The sequence below is a fragment of the Vitis vinifera genome, chromosome 13, assembly GCF_030704535.1.
Source record: "Vitis vinifera cultivar Pinot Noir 40024 chromosome 13, ASM3070453v1".
Classification (NCBI taxonomy): domain Eukaryota; kingdom Viridiplantae; phylum Streptophyta; class Magnoliopsida; order Vitales; family Vitaceae; genus Vitis; species Vitis vinifera.
Window position 1 is genome coordinate 22,641,084 of NC_081817.1, and position 15,014 is coordinate 22,656,097.

The 15,014-nt window shown below is 35.8% G+C and overlaps 1 protein-coding gene across 2 annotated transcripts; it reads right to left on the reverse strand.

Annotated features, from left to right (window-relative positions):
• Positions 1-1,216: 1,216 nt before the first annotated feature.
• Positions 1,217-10,356, reverse strand: LOC100853979 (putative disease resistance RPP13-like protein 1). Of its 2 annotated transcripts, none has more exons than XM_019224431.2 (8): positions 6,009-10,356; positions 5,311-5,428; positions 4,964-5,126; positions 4,787-4,866; positions 4,584-4,637; positions 2,458-2,554; positions 1,761-1,839; positions 1,217-1,653 (listed from the first exon to the last, which is right to left on the reverse strand). In XM_019224431.2, exon 1 carries the CDS (start codon positions 10,164-10,166, stop codon positions 6,576-6,578), a length of 3,591 nt encoding a protein of 1,196 aa, XP_019079976.1. In that variant the 5' UTR covers positions 10,167-10,356; the 3' UTR covers positions 1,217-1,653; positions 1,761-1,839; positions 2,458-2,554; positions 4,584-4,637; positions 4,787-4,866; positions 4,964-5,126; positions 5,311-5,428; positions 6,009-6,575. The 2 variants fall into 2 exon arrangements, with proteins under 2 accessions (XP_019079976.1, XP_019079975.1); XM_019224430.2 differs by having other exon boundaries at positions 5,247-5,428.
• Between the last annotated feature and the right edge of the window lie 4,658 nt (positions 10,357-15,014).

Below are 15,014 nucleotides of genomic sequence, written 5' to 3' on the forward strand. Positions count from 1 at the left end.
AGCTCAATTACAAGAGACGAGTGTGATAAAATAGATTGGAAGAAATCCAATTATGACAAGTTATCTATCAAATCTTTTTACTTATCCTTAGCCTGTGGAATACGACAATTAACCATTTTCCCACAAGCACAGTTTGAAACTCTCAAACTTGCTTAAGATTAAGTTTTTCATTAGAATATTCATCTCGACTTAAATATTAGATTACAGGGCTCTACAATCTCATCTTCATACATTTTAGAAGATTAAAGAAAACTACCAAAAAAAAAAAAAAAAAAAACCAACTAAAAACAACTACAAAAAACCCCAATAAAAAACAACCGCAAAAAAATCCTAACCAAAATTCCACCACAAAAAACTTCAATGAAAGTTCCGATAGAAAATAATTGCGAAAAACCTCCAATGAAAGACAATTACAAAAAACTCCAACTAAAAAAAATCATAAAAAACCCTAACAAAAAAAAAAAACATTGTTGAAGTTTAAATAAAATTTTAAAAAAACCAACAAAAAACAACCTCAAAAAATCTCAACAAAAAACAACTTAAAAAATCTCAACAGAGAAGCCATTGCAAAAAACAACCACAAAACCCCTAACATAAAGAGAAATTAAGATGAATGATATTAAAAAAGAAATAAGGATGTGAGAGAGTTGTAGTTGATTTTTATTCATTGATCTTCATTATAGGTTTGGAAGTTCACTAGAAGAAAAGAGAGCGTGTATGTATGAAAAATGAGAGGAAAATGATTCGAGCATGAGAGGGAAATGACATTTTTGAGGAAACAAAAAAGGGTAATAATGTCCAAAATGGAGACTATTCTTCCAATTTTAAAAATATTTGAAGTTTTTTAACCGAATATCTCTAATTTTTAATATATTATAATATCAGAATATTAAAATATAAAACACCCAAAATTTGGATAAAGTAAATTATAAAATTTTATTTTATTGTTGAATATATCTTTTTAAATATGATTATGCCATTTAATAAAATTAGAAATATTAATATATTCATATGTTATCAAAATCCTTTAATATGTCAATACCAATGATAAAAAAGATGAAATATCTTTCAGTTTTTTAATATTATAATATTGAAGTAAAACTTAAACCAATGATCTAATTGAAACAGAGGATTCAGATGTATTTTGCAAGTCCAAAAGTAAAATACAGAGAAGGAAGAAAGAAACAAGAAGAAAGTAATAGGCTTGTAGCAGCAATGACAGTGAAAGAGTGGTACACTTTTATTAAACTTCAAATCCAAGTCAAAGGAATAAGTCCACAAGTACAGCAAACAATAAGATAACAAGAAAGAGGAATGATATACACAAGCTGCATACATTCTTATTCCCAAAAGAAATTTTGGTTACCTCATCAGCTGTTGAGTCCAGAGTTTGTAGTTGTGGGCTGTGGGCAAATATTTACAAGCATACTGAGAATTCAAGGGCTGCATGCAATGTTCAGCATGGACAAATTATTCAACTGTGTGTAATATAAAACAAGATATAGGCTTCAACACAACAGAGGCAATAACATTTGAGCAGCCCATTTTTCTGCCTTTTTTGATTCAGCAGTGCATGGGTTTTTGAGGAAGTTTGTCTTCAGTCCACTTCTTCAACAGCTCTAGCGCAGCTCAGGGCTGACCAGCATCATGGACCTGTTTATTTTTACATACAAACCAAACCACCATGTCAGCACTAGCAATCATCTACTTCCTTCATAAGTCTACTGCTATGTGAGAAAGAGCTGGTTTGAGAGAGAGACCTTGAGGAACAGGTCTCTTTCAAGTGTATGCAGCAATGCCTTGGCCACCTCTATACTTTCTGACATTTTTATTTTCCAGCTGATTTCAAACACAAAAAGAAGAAAAGGAAGAGTGAAATCTTAGATGAGTGATGCTGAATGCTAAACTTGTATAAGGGTCTATTTGGCAGCAGAGATGAGAATGCTCTTATTTTTTTTTTCTGAGAATGGAAGAAATGAAAATTGATTAAAAACATGTTGAAAACATGAAACATTTCCAAAAAAAAAAGAAAAAAAAACATGTTGATAACTCAAAGTAACATATTCATGCTTGCCAATCTTCAATCTTTTTGATCACTTTTATAATTGCAGAAAAGAAAGGCCTAATAAGCATTCACCACCTTCATCATTCTTTTCTTCTTACCTGAGAGAAGAAATTCTAAAAATGAAGCACTAAATTTAAAAAATGAGGCAGTAACTTATCCGGCTTACCCAAAAAGTGTTTAGAAAACAGATAATCATGAATTGTTGAGGTCAAGAACATATCGACATGCAAATATGTTTCTTGATTTTTGGAAATTTTGGGTTTCACCTGCATCTTCTTTTTATTCTTTCTTTCCTAAATGTAGAGAAGAAACTTCCACTCTTAATCTGAAAATGAACTCAGTATTGGGGCAATGAAAACAGGAGCTGCACATTGTGAATGGGCAAGGCTTACCTTACTGAAAAAAGGGGAAGAGATATCATTGCCTTCATTTCAAGCAGCCCATATGATGAATATCTAATGGCAGGCAATGGATGTGGGATGTCTTGATCTGAAATAAAGAAGAACAGGTCAGTTAAGCATGTGAAAAGAGTCTAAACACAGTTTTAGCTTTATGTTTGTTCTATTTATTAAGAACATAAAATCATAAGCAAATTTCAATAGAACAGTAGAACTAACCATGCTTGTGTGGAACTGAGGCCAATGAGTTAAAGAGAAAATGCCAATTAGTAACAGCTGCTAAAGCCATCTATTCATGAGAGGACAAACTGGAACTGGGATTGAGTTCCAAATAGCCATACCACACCTGATTGAGTTTCCTTTTTTTTTTTTTTCATGAAGAAAACCTGGAATTCATCTGGAACATTGTTATCAGTCGCTTATCTCAAGTCTTGGAAGTGTTTCAGGAAGCCCTTTGGACTGGAGCTTAGGGTACCTATAGATGGATATACTTTCAAGAGAAGGGAGGTTTTTGAAAGCCAGAGAGGCCATGGAATCCAGTTTACTAATCAAAAGTTTGCTTAAGAGTTGTAGGAAAAAGACAGCCATCATCTGATAGAGAAGCCAGACCTGGACATAGGCTAGAAATATACAATGATGAAAGAGAAGTAAGTGAGCCTGTCCTGGTTAGCACACAATCTCTGATAGAAAGTGCTGCAGGGTTGGAGGCCAAACTGCAGAGTCCTCTTCTTTTCCTAGTTAGCACAATTTTCTAATTTCAAATATTTAAGATTGCAAGGCTGCCCTTGTTCCTCCAAGGGTGCAAGTCCATGGCACTGCCAGATCCCTATACATTCAAGACCACCGAGGAGGCATTCTAATCAAAACCCGCTCTGCTACAAAGATGTCACCTCCCCACACGCTCTTACCACTGGTTTTTAAAATAGGAAATTTCTTGATTTTAAGCATTGAGAGTGTTCCGGGCAACAGCCCTTTCCTTTAGCAAACATGGCCAGAGAATTTCAATGGTATCAAAAGTAGAAACTAGAATTTCAATGGTAACAAAGTACAAACTTGTATTTCAATACTGTCAAAAGTAGAAAATTGTATCAAGTTCATAACAATTGTCTTTTATGAATGAGATGGACTTTGCTTCCATTTTTGTGATATATATGGAAATAAGATTCAATGAGTTTATTCATTTGTGAAAAGCAGTCTCTATGTAGGGATGTGAACTATCTTGGACTGATTTCTATATTTGGAAGCGTGGCCATCAACAGCCCTTCCTTTGGCAAAATACACCCAAGTTTAGATGGCTCCTAGTACTCCAAGAGGGTTAAGGCTGTGGAGCCACATGGATGGAAATCCTAATTCAGTGGTCTATTAATTGATGAAATCTATGAATAGATTGTAATGACACCAGCCATGTGGATATTGTTCTCTTTGGCCCTTTGGACCTTTGGGTGACTCAATAGAGGGGTACCTCACAATTTATAATGTCCTGCTTACAACCATGTAGATATTGTCTGCTTTGTACCCAAGGGGTCTTCTTGGCTTTAAAACATGTCTACATTGTTAAGAGAAACTTATACATAGTGCCAACTGTCAAGAAGTTTTTCTCTTATCTGATGTGGGATATCTTATAGATTATATTTAGAGGAAGCACACACATACTCTGTAACAGTGATGAAATTTTGAAGAGAGGAGAGTTTATGCATGCCCACTTGGACAGGGCTCGATATTCCTGCAGTCCATGATGCAAGGTGATACTAGGTTGAAGCAACAACCCCATTTGAACTAACCAAATCTATGACTTGAATTAAAATTTGCAAAAACGAAAAAGCCACTTCTTTAGGTTGCTGGCCTTACTAAAAACATGTTTTGGATAAAAAGAAAGATGGCTAAACACTACAACCAACTTCCAAGAACCTTTGGAACCAGAGCAAGCAAATGATCTCGACATATCGTATTATAACCTTATCATTAATAAACATCAAACACTGCATAATGCCATGCCAGTTTCAAAGATTCATAAATGTAATGCACATTTATAAAGAACCATATTTAAGGCATTATATATGCTTGTGTGCTTAAAAATGACAAACTCTATAGGGAAACTTTAAAAATAAAAGAAGTCTTACCAGAGTCAGCCATGAAATAGCATTTCTGGGCTGAAGTGACCACAGTCCACAATACTGCAAAAGATGATAGAATTCCCAAGGATCTTTAATCTTGAAAATAATGTATCCTTGTAATGGAGGATTATGGACAAGAGCAACATGGAAAACAAAAAATTTAAGAAGAAATACCAAGCCATGATTGCAGCAAGAAATGAAGAACATACCAGCAAGTGAATAGGCAGCAGTTAATGATTAGGAAGTTTTGCATCTAATAATATTCACCATTTCTTTTTTTTTTTCCTTCCTACAAATTGAGAAGAAATTTCTATTATTATCTAAAAGAGGAATCGATATTGGATCAATGAAATTGGAAGCCAGGTATCCTAAAGAGGCAGACATACCCATTTGTTTGCATTCATTTCTTTACTAGGGAAAGAAGAATCCTTAGGAAGAACAATCCATCATATTGCATATAAGAAGAATTGGAAACACATAAGAATAGACCAATTTGGAGGCCATGATGCTGATAAAGGTGGAATAGAATGTTATCGAGGTTTCCTTCATCTGAAACATATAAGTAATATACCAATTAGGCGGGGCAAGAGGCTGCTGGAAGTATGTGTTATTTATAGAAAGACAAAATTACATTAGAATTAATAGAAAGGTAGAAGTAACTATGCTCACCCAGAACTGAGGCCGAGAACAAAAAGGGGAATCAGAAATTTAATAGAAAGCCCCCAATTAATACCTGCAGCCAAGCCAAAGTCACCTATACATCAAGAGAATGGATCATGTCTCATCTCTCTCTCTTCTTTTTTCTTTGTTCACCCTGTCAATACTTGCCATATCCTTATTAAGCTGGATCCCTGTAAATGTGCAATGAAAATTGGCAGTCCAATTAGCATGGAAAAAACAGAGAGAACCTCATACATATATAAACAAGAGCTCTTTTCAGATAGTTTGTACATAGTTGCTTTATAATTACACTCCAAGTGGTTGAAGGAGTAAGTTCAGATAGAAATTGGAGTAAGAAACAATGTAAATATTTATAAAATTAGAAATGTTATACCATGAAGCTATTTGGATAAGCAATGCAACATTCCTCATTCTTTCATTCAACACCAGCTTTTTAGCCCTTTGTTGCCATGGTTAGCTTAAGATTCACTGACTACCAACATATGTTTACTTCTTTCATCTTCTCCTCGAGAAGTTTAAGAATGAATATGATTCTTTTCCTTGGTTAAAAGAAATGTTTCAAGTTTCAAAATACATTTTTGTTCCACAACTAAAAAATCCTAACATTTGAATGGAAATTCACATCTGGGTATCCATGTCTAAGTCCATTAAATATACTTCTAAGACAATAATATTAAAAATATGAAAATAAAAAACTTCAAAAAGAAAAAGGAAAAAGATAAACAAAGAGAAGTGAAAACCAGGTTGTACCTGAATGAACAATGCAAGGATAGGGTTGAATGGCTTTCTGTTTCCATTCTTTTTCCACCACCCGTAGAATACTTTACTCTGCCATCAATTTTGAATTTGGGGATGTGGGCAATGGAGGGAAATTTCGTTTCTTGAAGAAGAGGACAGCCGATGATTTCAAGACTTGCAAGTGTTGTTGTCCAGAGTCTTAAGGAGTGGAGCCTAGGGCAGCACCCAATATATAGATGTTGAAGGGAGATGATGTTTTTGAGTTCCAGGGAGGTCAGGGATTCCATATGGTTGATATGGAGGTTTGTGAGAGATGTAGGAAAAAGGCACTTATTGTCCCAAAGGGAAGCCTTGCCTGGAAACATTTCCCAAATCTTCAATGTTGAAAGAGAGGTGAGGGTGTGGAGGCCCCACTCAGATATGGGCGTCTTCAGATTCTTGCAATTTATAATTGAAAGAAATTTTAGGTTGGGGGCCAAACCCTCTTCTGGGAAGGACTTCACTCCCGGAGAATTCTCCATGTTGAAAACCTGAAGAGATGTGAGGCTCTTCATTTGACGCGGCAAGCACTCGAGATTCTCACATCTCCAAATACGGAGCTCTCTGAGGTTGGGGGCCGAAAACCCTCTTTCTGGAAACCCTCTTTCTGTGAAGGCATTCTGGTAGGATTTTCAGATTGGGATAACCCCTCAACTCCAAATACTCAAGAGCTGTATTATTGGGCCACATTTTCTCTGATACTGGCTCCAAGTTGGAGCAATGCCGAATCTCAAGCCGCTCAAGGGTGGGGGGTAACTCCCCTCTTGGGAAGAACTTGAGAGACTTGCAATCATGTATCCTCAGTATTTGAAGACAACAATCGTTGTTGCTGTGTATGGAATTGCGGTGCATCATTCCATCTGGTAGATACTTTAGCCGTATACAATCTGCAACCATCAGTTGCTTGAGGGTGGAGGGTAACCTACCATGTGGAAAGCAGATGAGAGATGGACAACACCTAATCTCCAAGGATTCAAGGGGACATGAGCTGTAGTTATGGGGCAGCGACCTCAGGCTCCTGCATTTCTGCAGCACAAGACGTCTGAGCATGGGCGGCAAACCTGTCTCTGGGAATGACTCCACTGCTAGGCATCCCATCATTTCCAGCTCTTCAAGACAAGTGAGATTCTGCAATCCATTTTGCAGGCTCTTCAGGTTGACGCATATCTTCAACATTTTCAGATTGCAAGGCAGTCTTTGGTCATCCAATGATACAAGCCAGTCACAGCGGCCAATCACTGCGCTTTCAAGACCACTGCAAACCCACCTAGATGTCAGCTGATCACCATTATCTGCAACCACCCCACTTCTCAACACCATATCCTTGCATTCTTCTATATTTAGTTCACCTAGAGATGCAAATCTTGAGAAAGACACTGCCAGATTTCGACATTTAGAGATGTCAAGTTTCACCAAGGATGGCAGGCAATCAGGCAACTGTCTAACTAACTTTGAGCATTTCCTTATGGTAAGGTCTCTTAGGCGTGGAAATAATTCAACTCCTTCAACTGCATTAGGAAAAAACCAGTCTTCCCATTTCGGCATATTCTCAAACTTTAGAAACTCCAGGGATGGAAAAGGCTGGGCAATCCCTCCATAGAATTCCACATCTATGGTTCTAATATCACTCATCCCTTCAATATGCAAGGTCTTGAGTAAGGATAATTTGCCGAGAGATGGTAACGAGGTGCATCTCCTGCAATTCTTTAGAATTAATTGTGTCATTGATGGGAATGAGGGGTCCCTTATCCAACCTGAAAATGTTGATCCACCATAAAATGCCACTGTGAGCCTTTTCAAGTTTCTAGGTGGTCGTAGCCCCTCTAAAACAATCATCTCATTCATTCTTTTTCGTGAATTACCAAAATCACCGCCCCATTCCATTGTCAACTCTTCAATGTAGTGCTTTTCTTCTAAATTAGCATGCATTGCATCTCCAGTATCCACCACATTATGCAACCCAGAAATGGAAAGCTTCCCTCGAAGGTCCTGCAAGTTCTTCAATTCTCTTATTCTCAAACTATCACTTTCTCCCACAATGTATTTAGATAATGTTTGCAAATTTGTGAGTTTGCTGATGGAAGGTATCTCCTGTAGTTGACTAGTACCAGAAATATCAATATGTCGAAGGTTGATTAAGCCTCCAATCACAAGAGGCAACTTAGTGAGTCTCCAACAATCGGATAATATTAATGTCTGTAGATTGTAAAGATGACCCACGGAGTCAGGTAACATTTTTATTGAAGAGTTGGACAAATTGAGATAACGTAGATGTCTCAAATCACCAATTGAATGTGGTAGCTCTCCACTTATGTAATAGCCACTTAAAGATAATTCACGTAAACATTTAAATTGCTGTATAAAGTTATTTATTACCTTATTTGATATGAAGTGATATCTAGAAAAGGCATTCAGTGGCAATGCAACCAGTGTTCGCAAACACTTCATCTTATGAAAGACTTTGAATCTTTCAGGCATCTCATACTCTTGACTATTGAAAGATAAATGACGAGCCTTTTTAAAAGTGGTGGATTGTTTGTTATTCACTAATATACCCTCCAAATTAAAGCATGTTTCTCCTGCTATATATTTAGCTAGATCATTGATTAGGTCATGCATCACAAATTGAGATGAATTGTGATTAGATTGTTGAAAAAATGACCTTGACAATAAATCATAGAAGTATTTAGAACCCAAGTCTTCCAGCCGGGTATTTTCCTTTGTTTGTTGAAGAAAACCCTCGGCCATCCATAATTGGATTAACTCATCCTTGTCGAATTCATAGCCTTTCGGAAATATTGAACAATAGGCAAAACACTGCTTCAAATGAGAAGGGAGATGATGGTAGCTTAACTTGAGAGCAGGAATAATGCGGCATTTGTCTTTGGGTAGATCCCATATCTTACTTGTTAAAATATTTTCCCACACATCATGACTTACTTGGTTGCGCAACATGCCACCAAGGGCCTTTGCTGTCAAAGGCAAACCCTTGCACTTTCTCACTATTTCCTCACCAACTTCTTTCAAGTGCGAATGAACATCAAAGTTACTTTTCCCTAATGCTTGTTGAGTGAATACAGATAAACAATCTTCGTATGATAACTCCTGAAGACGATAAGCTGGGAGAGTTCGAGTGATTGATACAACACCTTCATTGCGAGTTGTGACAATAAGCTTACTACCCGGTGTCCCTGATCTCATTGGCATGCACAAAAACTCCCATGAATCATGGTTCTCATTCCATACATCGTCTAGGATAAGAAGAAATTTCTTCCCGGAAAGGTTCTCCCTTAATGCCATCTGAAGCAAATTAAGATCATTAACATCCTGAGTATTCGGAGAAACTGATTGTAGAATTGTTTTCGTGATCTTCAAGACATCATAATCATCAGAAACATAGACCCAAACTCTCAAATCAAAATGAGCTTTTACTTCATCATCGTTGAATGCAAGTTGGGCGAGAGTAGTTTTGCCAATACCAGCCATACCGACAACAGGAATCACGCAGACTTCATCAGTACATGAATCATCCCTGAGTAACAAGTTGGCTATGGCTGCTTTATCCGTTTCCCTACCATAAACACGGGACTCATCCACTAAAGAAGTGGTGGGAAGTATTTCCCTTGTTTTGGTAGACCTCTTCCCAGCAATATTCTCTGTTAAATGGAGATCATTTTTTTGTGCAGAAATTTCTTGTAACCCGGCGGTGATCTTCTTGAATTTGGACCACATCTCCGCATTAAACTTAATAGAATTTGGAGTGAAACTAGTACAACAAGAAGGGATGAGGCTCCGTAACTTACTTGTGCTAGGTTGAGTGCCAGAAGGAAGGGTTTCCGCCATCAAATTGCGTCGCAAAGCTTCAGTGGCGAAGCTGTCCAAGATGTCCTCCACATCATAAGCCAAGTCTCCGAGCTCGTCAAGCCACATCTTCACCAGGGGGTCCGTCATATGCTTCTCCTCTGCGTCATGGAGGACTACATAGATCTTCGTCAAAATTTTCTTCCACTTGTTAAGCTCAGAATGGACGTGCTCTTCGCTAGCGAAATTCCAGAGCTCAGGGGAGGTGACCATGTCAATCAGTTTCTGGATGAGACCAGACAAAACAGCTTCCCCAACAAAACCAGCCATGATTCTTTGTTTGTAAGTAGAAAGGAATTAATCAAAGAAAGTCTCTGCAGCTCTGAATAATGGTTTGTAGGAGGAACCCAAGGGTTTTAAAGGAAGTCTCCGCAACTCATATTGTTGAGTCAACACAAAATATCTCTAAGGTTCCATAAAAGGGAATGGAATTAATGCACAGTAGAAAGTGGTTGTGGCGAGGGCCCACATGGTGTGGATGAAGTACTAGAGTGTTGCTCCACATGGGGCTGGTTCCTAGAAAATAGAGAAAGTTGTGTTTGCAAGTAACATGACAATCAAACTCCAATCAGCTAGAATATGAGATTTGACTATCAAAGGGGAAAATATTATCTTTTTTGTGCACTCTTTGCTGACTCCATTTTATGTTCTTAGATTGCCCCTCCGTGCCTCCATGTTAGTTGCAACTTTATCTCCATATCAGCAACAAGCCCTCTATGTCACAAGAGAGACTGAAAATTTAAAAAACAGAAAAATCTGAATTTGAAACCTATGAAAAATCACTTGATTTGACAACCGGCTGTTATTTCCCTAATTTGAAACCTTTCTTCTCTCTGATTTGGGAACATTTCTCTCTCTCTCTTTCTCTCCCTCTTGGTTTCATCACCCACACAATCTCGAGACCTATCTAAAATTTCCCAAATATTGTCTCATTTAAGAGAAAAAAAAAGCAATAATCCAAAACTCCAACTTGCATGTTTTTTTATTGTCCACATAAAAGTGCAACGAAATGGAGCATTCCATCCTAAGAATGTGTGGTTAAAAGACGACTTCAAGAGGCGCATATGTGATTGTGAGTTTACTACAGCAGCGCATACTCGAACGGAAAGTTGGAATCCAAAATATTGGCTTCGTCAACAAGATATCTCTTACTATCATTGAGTCACATTTTGCCCTAACCCTAAATTGAAATTGGAAGGTAAATAATTTTTATTTATTGTTCTTTAGTTCCTTTGTTTGAAATGGAGCACATCAACGATTTTGGAGTCGTTGGTGGACTTGAACTTTTGTGTTGGGTTGTGGAAATCATATTATTCCCAAAATAACCATATGACATACAAGTTGCATTGAATCCAGATGGAACTCACAACATATCCGGTTGCAAATCGCATTATTATTTTAGGGATTGTACTTTAGGTACTACTTTAACGGAGCTTAGGTAGTATCTTAGTTAAACTTGGGTAGTACTCGTTCGAAGCCTTGGAACTTCAATTTTGGACATTACTTACTTCATTTGTGACTCTTAGAGCATGCCATTATGTGATTATTTAGTGTGATGAAATGGTTCACCTTTCTTATTTTGGAGATTGTACCTTAGGTACTACCTTAATGGAGATTAGGTACTACCTTAGTTAAACTTGGGTACTACTTGTCCGAAGCCTCGGAACTTCAATTGTGGACATTTCTTACTTTATTTGTGACCTATAGAGCATGCCATTATGTGATTAATTAGTATGCTCAATTGGTTCACCTTTGTTATTTTGGGGACTGTACCTTAAGTACTACCTTAATAGCCCTTAGGTACCACCTTAATCAACCTTAGGTACTACCTTAATCGACCTTATGTACTACCTTAGTTAAAGTTGGGTACTACCTATCTGAAGCCTCGGAACTTCATTCGTGACCCTTAGAGCATGCCATTATGTGATTATTTTGTGTGGTCAAGTGGTTCACCTTTGGTATTTTGGGGACTGTACCTTAGGTACTACCTTAATAGCCTTTAAGTACCACCTTAATCAACCTTAGGTACTACCTTAACCGACCTTAGGTACTATTTTAGTTAAAGTTGGGTACTACCTATCCGAAGCTTCAGACCTTCATTTGTGACCCTTAGAACATCCCATTATGTGATTATTTAGGGGTTTTTTTGGTTTCCATAGGCTGATATGGAAATATTGGTAAAATAGAAACCCATCTTAACATTTACTTTTTGTTTGAATGATTCACTTTTGAAGGGTGATTCATCATAAGGCAATGCATGAGATGATAATGACATGTCATTTGCTGCTATGCCCTCGACTGGAGTTGAAGATGCATCATCACAAACTAATGAAATAGGTAATTTGGACTATATGCTTATCTTTTCAAGTAATTGTGTTAAATTTTATTTGCAGTTGATGTAACCCTTGTAATCTTTATTGGTTTGCATCTTTGACAAGAATGTTAAGATCTTTGTTTTCAATTTTCTTGTACTCAACCAAATAACAAAAGTTAACATCTTTAACAAAAATGCATTTCCTTGAAACAAAACCGAAAAAAGTGCATCCAAAGTTCAAACAACCTCATGACCATAATTTTTTATTGTAGTATGAGCACTTGTTTTGCAGGAAATGAAGACTGTAATCCACCAGCTGAAGAAGAAAGAACCAATGAGAGAGACATCGGTTTGGACCAAAACCCGCTTCACTCTCTTCCACACTTGATCAACTCCTCAACACTAATAGATAGTCTTCTAATGCAAAAACGCATGAGTTTTTGTAGGTGGATCAATGATAATGAGCCTAATGATATTTGTACCAAGCAACTCATACTAGCTACAATGATGCAATTGAAAAAAGTGATACGTGAGATGGATACACACAACAAGAGCAGGTGGGATGAGAAGCCTGAATGAAGACCTTTTTGGTTGTTCTGTATCCTTTTTATGTTTTCTTTCTTCAGGAGAAGATGACTCTATTATGTTTTTTGTAGTTTTTTTAGATGAATGTTAGTATGGTTCCTATGGAGAAAGGTTAAAAAAAATTGAGGAAAGAAAATAAATGTTTTTTTATTTTATTTTATTCCCATTGTCCTAAAAAAATATATTGGAAAATTTAATTTTCTCTTATTTGGACATTATCATGGATGATCAAACAAAGATAACAACTTTCTGAGAACAGGAATAATACAGGGTGTACAAGAAGATTTTTTGGAGAATGTCTGGAATGTAGGAGGAGATGCCTCAGACAATGCTTGGAATGTTGAAATGTGAAATGGAAATGACAACCAAACCCACTGTACTTTTCTCACAAACCAAATGCACCCAAGACAAATGACACATTAGAATCATAAGGAACAAAACATAAGCCACTTTCCTTATTTTAAGAAAGAAAACTTAGGATTTGTATGCAAATTGTTTAAATAATAGTTCTTATTATTTAAAATAGAAAATAGTATTTTTACTTAGAAAATATATTTAATAATTTTTTTAGAAGATAAAGAATGATAGGAGGATTTGTGTATTGTATAAATGTATGGTTTCTTTTAGGGAAAATAAGTCAATGAAATTGTTTTTTCATTATTTAAGTTCCCAATAAAGGGTTTTTTTTTTTTTTTTTTTTTTTAAGGTTTTGAAAAATAATAAAGAAAAAAGAATTCCTATAATTTTATCGTCCATGATTAAATTATAGATGAGGAAAATTTCTTTGCCCTTCTTCTTTGTTTTAATATTTTTTAATTACATTATTTTTGCATTATCCAAATATAATTTATATAAAAAAACAAACATAATTTAAATAATTAGAAATTTATTTTTACTTATATTGAAAAAATTTGTACATATTAGCTTTAATTTAAATTTGAAATATGCTAAAATTTAATTTCCCTAGATACAGTTTTTAACTTTACATCTCAACTAAAATTTATTCCTAAGCTTATGATGTGTTAAAAAATCTCAAATTGTCTTATGTTGTGAGTTTTAACAAACAAATTGTCTTATGTGCCAAATGTTTGAGTCATCATTTTTAGTTTAACAAAGTTGATAATAATAATCACATAGTACCTATGAACACTACGAAAATATATTACTAGACATTGATATTCATAACACATTTCCACAACCTATGTTAAACTAGATATTACAATAAGCAAAACACATGCTATAAAGAAGCCAACAAAGAAACTGATTACATATGTATATGAAATATTTTGCAAGGAATGCTTATCATCAAATGCATGTTCAGACTTTGGTTTGCCAGCTGATGAACATTCATTACTTCTATTCCATCTTGGTGCATAAAACAGCTAAACTCGGACAACTTTCTCTCTAGAAGTATATGCTTTGTAAACATTCCCTTTATAAAGGAGCACATTCTTTTGACATTAAACCCAAGAATCGTACACTCCATGTCTGCCACCTGCAAACACTACATACTATGTTTGCATGTTCATCATCTGATGACACAATTGTTGTTGGTTACTTTTTGATAATCAATCAAGTAATGACTATTGCAAAAGATAGTACAAAAGGTATATAATTCACACATGTATACCATATATATTTTAGGATAATAATAGTGATGATTAACCACAAAATTCAAAATATAACAAGTAATGTGTGGGATTCAAGTTCTAAGGCTTCATATAGGTAGTACCCAACTTTAACTAAGGTAGTACTTAAGATTAGTTAAGGTAGTACCTAAGATTGATTAAAGTGGTACTTATGGGCTATTAAGGTAATACCTAAGGTACAATCCCCAAAATACCAAAAGTGAACCAATTGAACACGCTAAATAATAACATAATGGCATGCTCTAAGGGTCACAAATGAAGGTCTGAAGCTTCGGATAGGTAGTATTGATTACTAATAAAAAACCACACATTTTAGATAATAATTCTCATGAGTGTCATATCTTTTGGGTAGTAATTATGCTTAAAACACTCAATTAATATGTTTTTGCCCTAGCAAGAGTTACTAACAATTTTTATGAAGTTTTGGAGTCATTTCAAGGTATGATTTTGATAAATTGGTGACAAAAGAGATGAATCAAATTGAAGAGAACAAATAAAGTTGATGATGATCCAAATGCACAATGAAAGAAGTAATGAAATTGGTTTGGACCAGGATTTGGAATTGATTTG

Excerpts from the sequence above, each read along its gene's own strand:
- LOC100853979 (XM_019224431.2), bottom strand. The coding sequence starts at position 10,166 with ATGGCTGGTTTTGTTGGGGAAGCTGTTTTGTCTGGTCTCATCCAGAAA.